This window comes from Clavelina lepadiformis, chromosome 5 (genome assembly GCF_947623445.1).
Source record: "Clavelina lepadiformis chromosome 5, kaClaLepa1.1, whole genome shotgun sequence".
Lineage (NCBI taxonomy): Eukaryota > Metazoa > Chordata > Ascidiacea > Aplousobranchia > Clavelinidae > Clavelina > Clavelina lepadiformis.
In genome coordinates this window covers 14,402,696-14,419,207 of record NC_135244.1, presented here as the reverse complement: position 1 = coordinate 14,419,207, position 16,512 = coordinate 14,402,696, and the positions used below count along the sequence as shown (strand labels likewise).

Genomic DNA, 16,512 nt, shown 5'->3' with positions numbered 1-16,512 from the left:
AGCGCACAAAAGTTGATTTTAGCCATTTAAGGTTTTATTGGAGTTAGATATACTAGAATGTAGGTTTAAGTTAGGTTTACGTTACTGTGTTATAACATTTAAGTTTGGTTAACAAGAAACTGTAAAAACGCGTTAGCCTTTATTTTGCTTCGTTAGGTGCTTGCTAGTTACTATGTAAAGAAAACAAAATATTTGAACAGCGCCATAAAATTCATTACCACCAGGAATCTGTAGATAAGCTAGTGCATTGAGGGAACGCTAAGCTAAAGACAACAACCTCTTATTTTCTTCGTCTCCGCTATGGCGGAGCTATAGACATAAAAGATTCCTGTTTTTGCAAACTTTTCTGTAAAAGATTTTTAAATCAGTTGTGAAAACGAGAAGCGGGTAAACATTTACAGGTTTCCTGGCAATATCCGTTGTATAACAGTTGAACACAAGGAAGTTCAGTTAAAGGCATTCAAGTTACTTATATAAGATTAGGATGTTTGTAACTGCACAGATCAGTGGACTGCAGAAGAAAAGATGCAAAGAATGCAGTTAAGTGACCAGGGTCTAGCTTTGCATATTATAGTTGACGCACTTTTCTTTTTCACTTTTCAACTCTACTTCTTGCTCTTTGCTGAAATAAGGTTCCCGGTCAGGAGTCGAAGGCCAACTAAACACTAAGAAACATTTTTTTGCTTTTGAACTTTACGTTTTCTATGTTTGTTCGAAAAACGATTTGCATACGTTCGCACATACGATGGATTCTGATAACATTTTTGCATGATTATGAAACTAGGTTATTTGGGAAACCTTTAATGCTCAATTAAATTAAATCGTTTGCAAAAAATGCTTAGTAAAGCTATTGAGCTCTCCCTTTAAAGTCGGAATTTTATTATACCAGCATCATCAGTCATCACTCATCACTCTTCTTCGTGTGGAGTAGATGGTTCTTTAAGTTTTCTTCAGAGAGGGAACAAAAACCTCATATTGTAGGGCAGGTGTTTGTTAGCCAGCTGACCAGGTTTTCATCCATTGTTGTCAGACCACGGTTTCCACAAGGATGGCGGTATGTGGGACAAGATGTTATGACGTGGTCTGCAGTCTGCTCTTCTGCACCACACTAACAGGCCGCAGATGGAGCCATACCCCATTTGTGTATAGTTGAGCGGAAGAGGCCAACGCCAGTTCCAAGGCGATTGAGCTTGGTCTCGCCCTACTCATCAGTTACCACGCAACATAAGATGATTTGTCGGCAGGACCTGCGGGAACTGTTGAAATGGGGAATAACCGAAAAATACCCGTCGCTATTTGTATCTCCCTAGCGTTAAGGTTTCAAAAGCTATGCTATTGCTATAATACTGTGCTGCTGGGCTTGAAGTTCTTTCACTCTCCGACTGCTGCTCAACGCAAGAAGCCGTTCTCAGCGACAGTGTTTGCTAGATTAAAGATCTTGCTTTGAGGTAAGGTATCAGTTTTTACAAAATTTTACCTTTGGACTATATTTTTGTCATACTTTATTTTTGCGTTGATAAATTCGTAAAATGCTGTTCCTAGTTATATGGATTCGTTATCCTAATTATACAATAACGTTAACAGTATTTATTTGACGGTGAAGAGCATGAAATGCACCATTTAAATATGTGACTGTGTATAAATTTTCGGTATAACAAAATGTTTACTAAGCTACAGACAAAAATCATATCATATATAGGCCTAACTGGTTTTAATGTATATCTGTGGTGCGTGCTGGCATCCGAAAGACTGCCTGACGTAGTTAGCTGTAACTTTTTCTGGTCAAATGTGTGCTGGTTTTGATGATTTGAAAAACAAATTTTGGGCATTAACACCTCCAAAAACGCCTGAAAATGAAATGCATTCTCATATTATTTACTGGTACACGTACAATTACTGCTAATTTATGACGTACAAGTTTTAAACGTCGTTTACAACAATTTTTTTTTTGTAAAACCGTATACAACAATTTAGAAACGTCTCTATACACGCGTATTATATATTTTCCAATAGATCATAACTGGTAAGTGTAGTCGCAAATAAAAACGCAAGTGTTGCAATTGCGTCAGTTTAGGCATTTGCACTAAAAAAACTGACGACTCAAATTAGTAACTCTATAGCGTCTAAATCTAAGAAAAACGCTTTCGTATATATATATTACGGTGCATTAATTTATGAAAACTTTTCACTTATTTTCTTTTTACCAGCGCTATGGATGAACAATTAAAATGTTACCTGTTTGACTGTAAAATAAGCATTACTCAACAGTTGCTTTTTTAGAAAACCACCGATTTGAAGTGCGTTGAGTTGGACCACTGCTTCTAAGACAATTGTATGAAGATGGTGGAAGAAAAACGTGTTGTGAATGATACAACCCATGCGATTGAGTACAAATGTTGAAAGACTCATAGTAAACGCGGAATACGAATTTTATTTAAGAAGAAAAGAAAAACATAAACACTTTGAAAAACGTAAAAACTATTTGTATCATATTTTTTTGTTTCTTCCAATTCCGATTTGTACATCTATAATCTCTTATTGGCCTGTAACTGCATAAAACAATGCCTGACAGTGGACGTGCGTCCCCTGAATGTACGCCTAATCTGGAACCAAGCTCATCAAACCCAACTCAACCAGCACAAGAACTCGGGCAAACAACTAAATCATCTATAATATGTAAGAACAACCAGTTCAATTGATTTTACAATGTAATTTGGTAAAATAATTGGTAAAAAGAAGTAACTGTAGTATGTATCGTCATACAATAAGATTTTTTCCACAGATGAAGAACACTGTGATCTGCCAAGTAGTGTAGTTACCGATGGTAGAAATTATGAGCGGCAAAAAGATCCACCAGGTATATTAACATTTACGTACAAAGAAGTACTTCTAGTCGTTCGTTGCGCACTAAAGGATTTCGTCTTTTTGAAATAGAAAAAGGTTTTCGTAGGTTACGAAACAAGCTCATTGAATTTTAACTTTTTTCTTTCTGTTCTTTGCTGACGTTGCGCAATTTGTTAAGACCTTTTGTCCGGCTTGAGTTTTCATCGGTGACTCCCCGCATTAACATAACCAGCTCAAACTGGTTTAAAACCGGTTTACGGCGTCACTGCTAGGGTTAGTTCGGATATCAATAATTTTTACTATCCGGATAACGGATATATCCGTATATTTGGAATTTATCTAACCGGTTAACCGGATAATAACTGCTAAGTGAAACAATCGATTTCACGAGGTTTACATGAAAAATGGATTGTAAAATCATTACACAGTTTTATTGTAGATCTACGTACACGCGCAGTACGAGCGAATACGACAAAAATCACGCAAATTTAATGTTCACTGCTTCTGCAACTCCCTCCTTATAAAGCACAATGCATCATTCATTATGCTTTCTTTGTGACGTGATAGTAAATTTCACTCGTGCATTTTACGAGTACCGTAGTTGAAAGTATAAGATAGGGGTGGGCAAACTGCGGCTCTCCGGCATGTTTTTTTGTGGCTCTTCTAGTCGTATCGTAAAATTTCAAAAAAAATGTATAGGCTAACAAGAGTCCAAGACTACTGTTTATGAACGTTTCTCCCTTTTTCTTTTCCTTATTTAGGTCAGCATTCATGACAAGTTGTTATTTATTCAAATTTAATGATATTTTTCGATTGAGGAATGCAGATATGGAAAAATTAAACGATATAACTATTTATGACGTCATAAGTTCTTATGACTTGGCTCGTCAGTAAAAATTTAACAACCAAAGCGGCTCTCGGGTTTAAAAAGGTTGCCCACCCCTGGTATAAGACAATAGAAGTGTGAACAAAGGTTTAATTGCGCTCAGCGGGAGTCAGCCTCTACGTAACAAAGAATGTTCAAACTTACTAAAAAGTGTAAAACGCATTAGCAACGATACTCTTTTAACCGGTTAACCGGCAGATTTATATCCGGATATCAGATAGAAAAAACCCTGCGGTTAACCGGTCAACCGGTTAACCGCTATCCGGATAATCCAACCCTAGTCACTGCTTCACCTGCTTGCTTGTCAAATTGGTTTCCATGAGTCAGCAAAGCATAAACCATTGCGCCATACATTTAAAATTTTAAATTATGAGAACGTGCTGCGTAGGCTGTATTGTTTGACGTTTTTGCAGTTTTGCATCCTAATGAAAACTGCAAGATTGATCTTTATTTAATTGACTCTGTAAATCACTGTTGCAATAATAGTAGCTTGACGAGCTTGGTGTAAATTACGTGGTTTACAGAGTAGGCCAAGTAAACTCCATTTCTGAAACCTTTTCAGGCTTTCATGTAATTACGCTACGTACATTTTACGCGTCCGCACATCGTGTAAGTATATATTATTGGTGAAATGCTTCATTTATTTCAGGTCAAAGAAGTGTATACATACTTCCGGGTGAAACAAACAAAGAAACTTACCGGTTGAGCACATTCAAGAAATTTCCAGAATATAGTCCTGCAAATCCATGCCTTTTGGCAACCCATGGTTTCCTATACACAGGATATAAAGACAGAGTTAAATGTTTCAGGTGAATAGATTAATAATTCACAATATAACCATACATATTCAACAAAAAGCTATACTAAGCATGTTTAGAGACCGGAAAATTTGCAAATGTAGTTTTTAGATGAGAAACATTTTTAACACGACCTGTTTCTCTATAAGTTGTGGCGGACAAGTTCAAGATTGGGAGATTGGAGATGATCCAAGGATGGTAAAATGGCACCGGTCCAACTGTGCTCTAGTATTGGGAAAAGAAACCTTAAATGTTTCCATCGGATGTCGTCCACTCAATTTTCGTTCCGAGCCATCAAGCAGTAAAAGCGATAGCATTGACAGCGCATATTTCACGTCCGAATTTTCAACTTCTTCATGCGGAACAAGCATGGTGAGTTCAAACCTGAATGTGAACAAGTAACTATTCAGAAGTAATACTTCCGATTAACAGTGTTAGGGCGTTTAGGTGTCACAAAACAAATTCGTCTTAAAACACAAACAACACTATACGCAATTACGTATAGTTTGCCAATTCTTTCCCATAAGATTAAGCAAGCTGAAGTTTAAATAGACTGATACCAAATTTAACGAAGCACATGTTATGAAATTATTGCTTATAGTTATACAATAGTGTGTCGTTTAAAAGTATGCTGTTTTTAGATCTATTATACGTATAAACATATTCTTTTTTGCCTTTTTATCAAATTCCAGGTTGATACTGTCAGTATTTGGCATAAAAGAAAACATTAAGTAGACTTAATTACTATACTTATTTCAGATGAATTCAGGGCAGGCCCCTAATAGAAATCAGAAAAACTTAACAGGTAGCGCGTTTAGTCATTTTTGTTTAGTTTAATTTCAATTTTTTCACTAATTTTATGTTGTTAAGCTTCTGTTTGTGGAGTAGGAAATGTAGCTTGTAAACTTTTTATGGCTTTCTGACTTCTTCATTTCATATCTTTAAATATTGTGCATGCAATTAACGGATGAGGGCATCTTTCTGGTGTTTTAATGTGTTTGTTTTGCCAAAACTTTGAACCTATTAGCTGTAATACGATAAAGATTTGGCGAAAGCATGTACTTCTGCGGCCAATATGGGACTTGAAACAATTAGCTATATTAAAAGTGTGATACTTAGGCAAATTAACATTGTATTGCTTTTTAATTTTCAAAATATTTGTAGTATTGCAATATTACTACGCACATTAATTGACATTTATCTGTATCTTTTCTCACCAAAATTGGAGTCGTAATCCGCGCTGATTTTGGCGACTGACTGCTTTAGTGCAACTCATCAATATATTTCAAACCAATGTTGTGGATGTTTACAATTTTAATGGCCAGAAATTTTAATCAAATCTACTTATTTTTCGGAAGTTAACAATTATTCACAGTATTCTGCCTGATTATTTATCAATTTAAACGTTGTTATCAATGAGTGTTGCTGTTGTTTCTTTTTGCAAGTATTGATAAAGTCTTACCTAAGTACATTACAATGATTCCATTCCTATAGTTTTTTCTATACTTGGTTCAACTAAAAAGCTGAATATAAAGGGTTCAAGTATCTTGCTCGCATGAATTTATTTTCAAATAATTACGTTATTTTGTTTCGTGTTTAGACGAAGGAATTGTAGAGAGTATGAACTCAATCCAACTAAGTGGTAATAACGTTAGCTCAACAGCGACAACTGGCGGACCCCCTGCTGTTCGGACTGCGTATGTAACGGAAAGCACAACATCCCATTTAAAGGTATGATCGTTTTTGTTTGTTTGTTACAGAAATGTTTAATAACGCAAGATTGCTGACGAAAATGAACATTTGCTTTGACGAGTGAAGCTAGCATGGCGTTTGCCGCTTGCAATTCAAAATATCGGACTAACAATTGCATCGGGATAGATGTTAACGATAACAGTAAACTCATTAGTAATTTGATACGGGTAGTATATAACATCAAGTTATATATATATATATAACACCTGCAAGTTTATAGTTTGGTATCTAAAGCTTTCGCATTTGAAACATTTTCGATGTTAGAAATATTTTCAAAAACATGCAGTAAACGACTGATGTCATGCTAATAATGTGGTCTAGTTAGTAGTAACTTGACTACATTGTAGACTTAAACGAAACACAAATTCAGTAACTTGAAAATATCCCTAAATACTTTTGTCCCAAGACCCAACAAAATAAGAATTAATTAAATTTCTAAGATGTCTCTAGAAGCAAAAACGCCACCTTTAACCCTATTCTAACCAGGCTTGGCTTCTCCCGCACACAGTCATAGCAAAACGTGGCGTACAATTGCATTGTTTGCTGTAGAAACTTGAAATTTGTTGACTTCACCTAAAAAATGTTCAGCTATCTGTCCATAGTTTTTTTGATAAAGTTGAATTTTGTAATTTTTGAGATATTGTGATATTTTCGTAATTTTGCTCTCTCTCCGCATTGAAGCGTATTACTCATTTACGCACCACTAACTCGATTAACTATTCTCTTTCGTTCTCTTCTCGTGGTCAGCTGGTTTTCCGCACAGCGGGGGCGCGGCGTAACAAGAACAATTTCTAGAAATGTGTCACTTTTAGAAATACTTAACTTACACTAAATTCACTTTCTTTAGTTTTACAATTATGATGTATACAGGAAGCCAAATGATTTTTCTACTAACCTGTAAAAATCCGATCAGTTTACGACGTATGGTTTTCTGGTAATTATCGATTGAAAATTTGTGTGCAGTGTCGGCCACACCTAGTTAAAATAGTAAACACGCAAGCCTGGTTAGGATAGGGTTAAATCTCGCCAGTGCGTTTTCGTTCATTAAATTTGAGTAGGAAGACCTGAAACGCTTTCTCCATACTTTTTTCATGAGTTACTCGGACATCAAATATATGCATAAAATATCTATGATTTTGGTACTTTTCATTTTTCCGTCATGGAATCTATTAAGCTAATTAAATTAATTGGCCCGCAGTCACATGGAAATCTCTTGGAAAACATGCTGATAGTGTACGAAGTTTTAATTCCGCTAATGCGTAATTTATGTAATATACGTAATTTTTGTAAAAAGCATTTTAATAAAGTTTTGTCTAATAATTTAGAGTCTGGAACTTGCCAACATTGTATCCAGTGACCACAAATATTTGATAACAGTTCAACTTGATCTTAGAAAAGAAAATGACAGAAGGTAAGATCTAACTATATATTTTTTACGTTATCATTGTGTACAAAAACGTCACTCTCCGCAATGAAATTTTCAGTTAAATCTATTTTGATACGAAACTTAAAGAGGGGAGAGAAGCTTCGTAATTAATCGCTACTATTGTTTCTGCTTTAAATACTGTATAATAACTAACCGTTATGTTAAACCGTAAAGGTTACCTGTTTTTTATCGAATTTTTTGGCTTGCCCCATTGTACTGTCATATTCAATAATGTATTTCAGTAACGTGTATGACGTGGCGACACATGTCGCATAACGATGACAACCTTTGCCGCCTCGCAAGAGGATTGTGAAGTGCGACTCGTAAGTTTTATTTCGTTGTGGGAGCCGTATTTTTAGAAAATGTGGCTTGATTTAGAACTTTTTCTCGCAAAAATCTGTTGTTGTTTGATGCAAATTTCAGTCTCATACAGTTTCAGCAAACAAACATCTAAACTTGTTTTTACAAGCCTGAGCTTGTACGGTTTTCGGCTTTTCTTAACGTTTAGGGTTTAGGCAGTGCACATTTGCATGCTTACACTGACACACTGTCTCAACAATAATAGTGTCGTGCGTTACACAAACTACATTAAATACCTGTTACCTTAGCAACACAATTTATTTAGTTGTGGAGATTATTTTAGTATAACGTTATGTACAATATGATAATAATGCCTAAGTTTGTAAAATGTTCTTGTAGATATGCGCCTTTTTTCAACGTTTCTGTTATAGGTGACTAATGCCAAAGGGTATGGCGTATAAACGCGCAATGATAGTGCATTTCGTACATTGCTTTAGCGTTGAACTCTTAAGTTCGTGGCAAATATGTTAACGTCAAAAATGTTTATATATAGTTATGCCGATTATACCACATTACATCTTTGATGTCAGATTAATTTGAGAAGTTGGCTACATTTCGTCACTGTCTTAACCAACGTAGTTTAGCTAAAACGCTAGAAAAGAATTCTACATTGAAACACAAAAGTTCAGTAAAAACTGTAAAACCATACCTGGCTTACCAAAACAAACTATCTATTCCCTGTATCTGAAGCTGAAGTTTGCATCAAACCAGTTAAGAATGATTTAGGCAAGAAAAAAGTTCAGGTTCACTGCATGTTTTCTGTAAATAAAATGCTTTTCAAGCGAATGGAATCTTGCTAGTCCTGTTTCTGCAATCTTTTTCGAGGCAACAAGGGTTAGGAATTGTCACGTTTCCACAAAGTCATGCTTTGTATCGTGGTACGCTTTTTGGTTTGCTGAAAGTTCTAGCGTGTGCCCACCCTTTCCAAATGGTTCCACGACATATGACCGCGGGAAAATGACCGCGAACAAACTCACCGGGGACAACTGAACGTGACGTAAATTGACCGCGAACAAACTGACTGTGATGTAAATTGACCGCGAACAAACTAACCGGGAACAGACTTACCGGGAGGTAAATTGACCGTGCAAGTGCTGAATTATTGTGTTTAAGTTGATGGTAGTATATGATATGTAAAGTAAATATTTGTTTGTAACTATTTCCTTTGTTTTTAACAAAATTTTTTTTTATTTCAATACACATTGAAACATTTATTGAAATTAACAGAAATATTTCCGGAAATATGAGAAATACGAGTAACAACATTAAAAGAAGTTCACTGCAAAACACATATGACACTACATAATAAGGGCACTAAAATTTACACAAACTGTTATTTGACAAATCAGTCAACCTTGACTGCAATACACATACTTATTTGGCTGAGATTAAAGCTGATGCGCGACTAGATAGTGAATTAAAATTTTGACCTTTTGACGGCCAATTTGTCCCCGGTTAATTTGATCGCCGGCCAATTTATCGACGGTTAATTTCATCGCCGGCCAATTTATGTCACGGTTAATTTGATCGCCGGCCAATTTGTTGCCGGTCAGTTGTCCACTACCAGTTGTCGCCGGTGAGTTTGTTCACGGTCATATGTCGTGATCCCTTTCCAAATGTGGTTATTTTCATGCAAACAGAAACTTTGCTAACATAAGCCTTAAATTTTCAGAAAGTCTTTTGCAACATGGACTCTGGCTTATACGACTGTAACTCCCATTACTTTGTCCAAGTCAGGCTTTTTCTATTTGGGAAACTTAGATCGGGTGCAGTGCTTCTCCTGCTCCGGAGTTCTCCGCAATTGGAGATCAGGAGATCACGTTCCGGCAGAACATCAACGTCATTTTCCCAAATGCAAGTAAGATCCAGCAAAAATTATTTTCATGTGTTGATTTCTTGTTCACTGTGATCTAAGGGTGTTAGTTTGACTTTGCAGGTGGTTATCATGGACACAATTTACAAAAATTTAATAAAATTGGTATTGATTGTAGGATGGTTCAGAACATTGAAATCAGAAATGTTCCATTACCTTCTGAAACAAGTGACTTCACAAGCGATTCTGCAATTGGTCTGCCTGAACCTCCAAATCCAAGTCCGGGAGAACTTGTTGAGTTGGAAGTCCAGTTTCCTTGTTTGAACCCCGTCAGTCCTCATATGCGAAGGGAAGAAATGCGTCTTGATACTTTTGATCGAAGATGGCCAAGTGCCAAAGTGAAAGCCACCAAACAACAAATTGCAAAAGCTGGTTTCTTTTTTCTCGGTAAAGTTTTAAACATTTAATACACGTATAACGTATTGGAACCTGGTAACCGGGTTGATTTGCCCAAAACAAGAAAACTGCTCCATTAGTTCTATCACCTATTGTACCAAGCAAGACAAGCTTTCTTATTTCTACAGGCGAAAGAGACCGAGCAAAATGCTGGTATTGCAATGGAGGGTTGCAGAACTGGGATCCAAACGATGAACCATGGACAGAGCATGCGAAATGGTTTCCAGGGTGGGTTACTTATCATATTAGACAGTTTCCTTTATTCTGTTGCACGTTGTCGTAGTGTCGGAGGTGACATTAAACTGCAATAATTACAATGTGACATATATTTTTAGATGCGAGTTTGTGCTAAGCCGTAAAGGAATGCGGTTTGTGAAGGACTTGTTCGACAAATTCCCCAATCTACCAAGACCAAAGTTACGTAACTCCAGGTTTGATACCCGACTTGGTCGATTTCATTTTTCCGATCCAACTCTGGTACGTCCACCAAGACCGACCGTCCAGAATCCTCGTCTTGTACCCAGCGCCGGAGCCGTTCTCCTTGGAGCATCGACGCCCGTGCTTCCTTCTAGTAGACCTTCCATCGTTATTGCGGATGAAATAGTTCAACAAAGGGATCGTAAAATGGTCGAAGTGGTTGTCAAAATGGGATTCGACAAAGATAAAGTGCAGCGTTTGGTGGACAAGTGCGTGTTGTTGTTATTAAGGTTTCACATTCAAATGTGCAATTTTCATAGATTGTTAATTTTATATTCGCACGTAATCGTTATACAATGGACAACGTCAAACTCTGTATTTTAACAGACGAAAAGTTGACACCGGCAGGGGTTTCACCAGCGCTGAAGAATTAGTTGAAACTTTAGTTTTAACCCCGAATGAAGAACCTGAAGCAAACGAAGATTCAACGATGAATTCTATCTCACTGGAGGAGACAGCAAGTGATGGAGAAGGTCAAAATGATGTGTCCGGATCGCCAGCAAGAACATCGGAGCCTGAGCAGAGTGTTATGGAAGTTACTACGGGAGGAAGTGGGCAGGAAAATTATGATACAAAATCTACTGTGCGACAAGGATCTTTGAAGAGGAAGGACGGTCACAATGTCGATAAAAGTATAACGACTACGCATCCAGATAATCCTACACCTCCTAAACTGCTAAAATCAGGTAAAGATGACACAACAGCTAACTAAATTATCAAAACAATCAATTATCTTGTTGCCTTGAATACAAAGTTCTTGTTTTACTTTTTTAGCACTAAGCAAGTTAAGAGTATCTTAATCATTTAGATCGACAACAAGGGCTGACGAACAAATTGATAGAGCTGGAGAAGGCGAGACAATGTAAGTTATGTCACCAAAAGGTTGCCGTAGCCCTTGTCTTACCTTGTGGCCATTTGGCCTTGTGTCATGAGTGCTCTCTACACGCTACACAGTGTCCTTTGTGCCGACGAAAAGCAGGAGAAATTATACGGACGTACATGGTATAGCATATTTTTTTTCCATATATAACAGTAGTCATTGTCAGCGAGGTCAAGTCCAGTTTTCAGATGTACGAGGTGCTCAGGTCTCGTCCACAGGGTCACACCCACATCAACTTTATTTCATGTTTTGCTGTTGCTTTACTTTATCAATGCAAATCTCGATTGTAATGCAATTAGTTAATTAAACGGTCAAACTGTATTTTATCATTACATTTTTGTAGCTGTATAGCAAGTTCTGTGTTAACGTCGTGAATATGTTTTTATTGTTGCATATATACATTGCTTATACTAGGGTTACCATATTTGATAATGACAAATTTATCCCTGACAAATTTATCTCAGTTCCATTGACGAACTTTGGAATGTTACCATTGCTGCAATTGCTTTTTTGTGATAAACAAGAATCAATACAAAAACAGCAAAAAATGTTGCACTGCAATACACGAATGCAAGTTTTCTTTTAAACAGTAACATTTATGAAAACGAAAATTAGCACAGAGTTTTTACAAAATGCGCTCCAAGGTAATTACGAGTAATGAACCTAAAGCAGCTTCCCTCATACCAATCGTTCTTTTCCGAAGATCTGATTTTTTCAACAAGCTCTTGTTGGACTTCAAAAACACATAAAATTTCCCACAAGACATGCCTTTGAAGTTGTACTGAAGTGTTAAAATTCCTTTCATTGTCTCAGTGGTCATCTTATTTCTTTCTTTTGTCCACTGACTCTGCATCACTGAAAACACCCGCTCATCATTTGCGTTGTATGGCGCCACAGCAAAGAAAAGCTGGGCAACCGTAAAATATAAAGATTTTCAAAAACATATGACTAGTTTGTGACATATTTATTAGCATAATTGAAGGTAAAAAAATTGTAGTTTCAAACGATTTTTTTTTAAATAATCCTATTTGGTTGGTTACTCACAAGACCGATGATGCCAAATAGAATAATTAAATTTTAAAACAAAAAAATCATATAACTGAAAGACAAACAACAATAACAAAGAAAAAGACTCAAATATAGCTGAATAATATGTATTTCCTATTTGCTGAGAAATATTTTATTTTAAAAAAATTGTTCCTCAAGAGGAGCCTCACTCAACAAAAACCCGTGGTTTGATATTTTTAGTTTTTTCTGTAGTTACTAAACAACGACAAGGTAATGTTTAGTTGTTGTGGTCTATTTTTATGAACTTATAAAGTTCCCGTGTGATATACCGTATAATATTGGAAATAAAAAAACTAAGCTAGCCATTCCTATAGGCCTGACTCGCTCATTGCGGGTGAAGTTACGCTCATGCAGATAGCTATGGCAATATTCGTTCATGTGACCAGAACGTAAACCGCAGAACAAGAAGAGTCAATACATCCAATAGATTCGTCACTCCAATCAGTCGCAATTAGCATTAGAGTTTTTGGTACAAAAAACTTGCTTATTAAAATTTGGCATTGGGCATTGTTTTAAAATAATACTGCAGTTAAAAAACACTATTTCGTAAACTGACAACATAATTGTGCTGCAGTTAGCTATATTTTGTAAACCTTCAGAAAAATCAAGGGCATGTAGCTTACGTTAACGTTAGCATTCGGAAACGCATCAAAAATGATGTAATATCAAGTATCGTTGCAGAAATCGTTTTGTGCTTATGGGAGTCCAGCGCCTCAGTTAGTTTTCATATCGGTGTGGAACTTATCGGTTGTATAAAAATCATGTGTACCAGAAGCAGTCCAGACTTAAAAACAGACACGCCTGTAGAAAGGAACTTGCCAGCTAAACACCTTTAAATAGAGTTGTTGTAGTTTTAACTTTGTCATTTTTGGAAAAGCTTGTTGCTTTCAACGGCGTACAGACTGTTAAAATAGGCATTGTATATTTATTTCTCAACTCTTTTTCAAAAAAGTTTGGCTCATGTAGATTTTACTTGATAAAAAAATCACGTGTAAATTGCAAAAAACAAGCCACCGAAATTCGGGAAAATACATCAATAAGTTCCACGCGAAGTAATATTGTGCCTGCCGCTCTTCGGTGTGAAAAAACCACTTTTTCACTTAACCAGGAAACCATTACCTCTGTTCCAATCGAAGTTTTCTGTTTTAGCAAATCAGCGAGTAATACCAAGGCACCCATTTGTTCCGGCCGTAACGGTACCCAAACCGTAAAGGTTAGAAAAAAGTCCAACCATAGATAAATAGAACAAATTACAGCGAAGGAGTTCCAAAATAAAAAGGCATGATTATAAAAACTCTCTATTTTGGTACAGTATCCTCAGTATTTTGGTATTGTCATTCACCAAGTCTAAATCCCAATGCTAGACTAAGTAAAATAAGCACGTGCCTATTGGGCAAAAACTGAGGCACCATTTCTTCAACGTCTTTTAGATTGCTGAGTTGGAGTTGGTAGCCAAACGATATCGTGGCTGGATAAACGATTGAAAATGATAAATAAAGCCAACTTCTAAGTTTAATGCAAAACTTATTAAGTGAATAAGTTATAGCCTAAATAAATAAAATAAGACTTTTGTTATAGACCAGAAGAATTACAAGTTTGAGGCAGTTATAGCCTAGAGCCCTAGACGTTGAACCAGTGCAAGTGTCGGTTAACAGTTCTTAGATTCTTTGCTGTGGCTGCTGCAGACTGATCTTGACTGCTTGATGTGGGTGTCACGCATGTCAATACATAGCACATTCAGTTTTGTGTTTATATTATATCAGTCTTTAATTCATATTGCAAGTTCGATATGTTTTTAATAAGTTACTCTACAGTCATTTGCCCTAACTTCGACCCTTACCTCTTATTGCCATGAAAAATGAATGCTCATTTGCCTAATATATTTCTCAATTATTGTCGGTACTCGGTAGTATCTAATACTTCATTAGAAAATAAAAAGATTTTTTTCAGATTTTGTGCAAATTGCACGTGTTTTTGGAATATTAGTATCCCATTTTGATACTAGAACGCCCATGCTTTCAAGAATTTTTTTTAACATTTAAAAACCAAATCACATTTTAATATAGAAAGTATAAGGATGTATATTGTTACGAATTTAATTGTACAATAAAAGATATAGGCTAGCCGCTAGATTATATTAAGCTTGGTTAAAATTTCATAGCATCCAAAGTAAACGCTGAAAACTGTGACAGAAAGCGCAAAGTATAGCCAAAACTAACTGGGGTCCCTAAAGCAGTTTCAGAGAGTCCGCAATGAGAATTAGTCTTTAAAGCTTTATATCAGTTTCAGACGGTACACGACATGAGAGTTGCGCTATCTAAAACCAAACCAAACATTGGTGAGTTAATTGCAGCAAAACAAGTGCACCTATCCCATTAAACGCTTACCGTATTTGTTAGTTTTTGCTTTTTATTTCATTGGTTTGGATTTTGCATTTTTTCTATAGCATTCTTTGATTTTTATTGGGCTGCGAAATGTCAAAATAATTGCAAAGGGTTCACCGGACAAAATTTTTAAAAAAGTTTGGGAACCGCTGATTTAGACCATTTCAGGCAGTTTAGTTTTATGTTTTGTGAGCGACACTTAGCTTACAGGATCAAAATTGAAACATTTGCTAAGTGTCGCCAGAGAGCAAGTACTAAACAATTTTTGTCTCAGCCATGATATTTTTTATGCTGTTTGAATACAGTTGCGTTGTGTCGTGATCGAAGTCGGACTGTGGTTCTTAAAACATGTTATGGATGTCTTTGGATGCTAGCTTACCAACTAGTTAAAAGAAATTTACTTTTTGAAACGGGTTGTAAAGATAGCGTAGGTCATTATATCGCCTTATTTGCCTTATCCAGTTAGTATCCAGACCATAGACAGGGTCCGTGTTTTTGGATAAAATTTTGCGCAAACCAAATGTTTGTAGCCTATAGCCTACCGGTAAAATCAGTAATGTACTGCTTTGGTGTCAGACTGTAGTGACTGTCAAACAGTTAAAAGTGAAGCGTAGGCTTGGTTTTAGTAGGCTACTTCTGTTACTGTATAGGGCGTAGGCCTATATGTTATGCAGATACGGCGACTGTAAATCGCGTCACAGTTTATCTCTGCTTGTCGCTCAAAAACAGAAAAGGAGCTTAAAAGATTAAATGTTAATAGACTTAAATTCCAATGATTAAAATAAAATTTCAACTTAGATAAGTTATGACGCTAGTATCTTGCCAATAGCCATGTACATGAATAAATGACGGAGAAGGAATTGTTCTCCATTAAAGAGAGTATAATTTGACCTACCGTTTACCTTAAATACATGAACCTATGGAATTTTCCAATTCAAGATCTTTTAAATGCTGTTCCACTACTTACCGACTTAGATATCAGGGTGTAATTTTACCCTCTTCGTCGCATGTCTCTATAATACACATATTTGTTATCGCTTGGATTGTATGAATTGGTAAGTTTGCTTTGACCACTTGGTTTACTTGGGCCATCAATGAAGCAATCACGGTTGTTCTTGTGAGCCAAGTAAAATTACAATAGTACAGACTGACAAATCTTGCAATCCTAGCGGTAATCAAAGTGAGCAAATGGAATCTAATATTTATACAGTAAAATATAAAAACAGAATATAAGATGGCACTCTATAGGGTTAAATTTTATTTTTAATTCCCCTATACGAGTTTTTGCAAGCGTAAGCCTGCTTCGTCAGGTGTATACTAAGAGATGGCAAAAACATTGATACTGATATTTATATGTTGCAGCATGGGA

General features: G+C 36.2%; 1 protein-coding gene across 1 annotated transcript; it reads left to right on the top strand.

Moving 5' to 3' along the window:
- Nucleotides 1-1,287: 1,287 nt before the first annotated feature.
- Nucleotides 1,288-12,252, top strand: LOC143459681 (E3 ubiquitin-protein ligase XIAP-like). Its single transcript, XM_076956912.1, has 14 exons — nucleotides 1,288-1,448; nucleotides 2,281-2,676; nucleotides 2,783-2,857; nucleotides 4,380-4,539; nucleotides 4,677-4,899; nucleotides 5,287-5,332; nucleotides 6,128-6,258; nucleotides 7,605-7,690; nucleotides 9,738-9,923; nucleotides 10,057-10,325; nucleotides 10,463-10,562; nucleotides 10,670-11,020; nucleotides 11,139-11,497; nucleotides 11,620-12,252. Exons 2-14 carry the CDS (start codon nucleotides 2,562-2,564, stop codon nucleotides 11,817-11,819), a joined length of 2,301 nt encoding a protein of 766 aa, XP_076813027.1. The 5' UTR covers nucleotides 1,288-1,448; nucleotides 2,281-2,561; the 3' UTR covers nucleotides 11,820-12,252.
- Nucleotides 12,253-16,512: the final 4,260 nt, after the last annotated feature.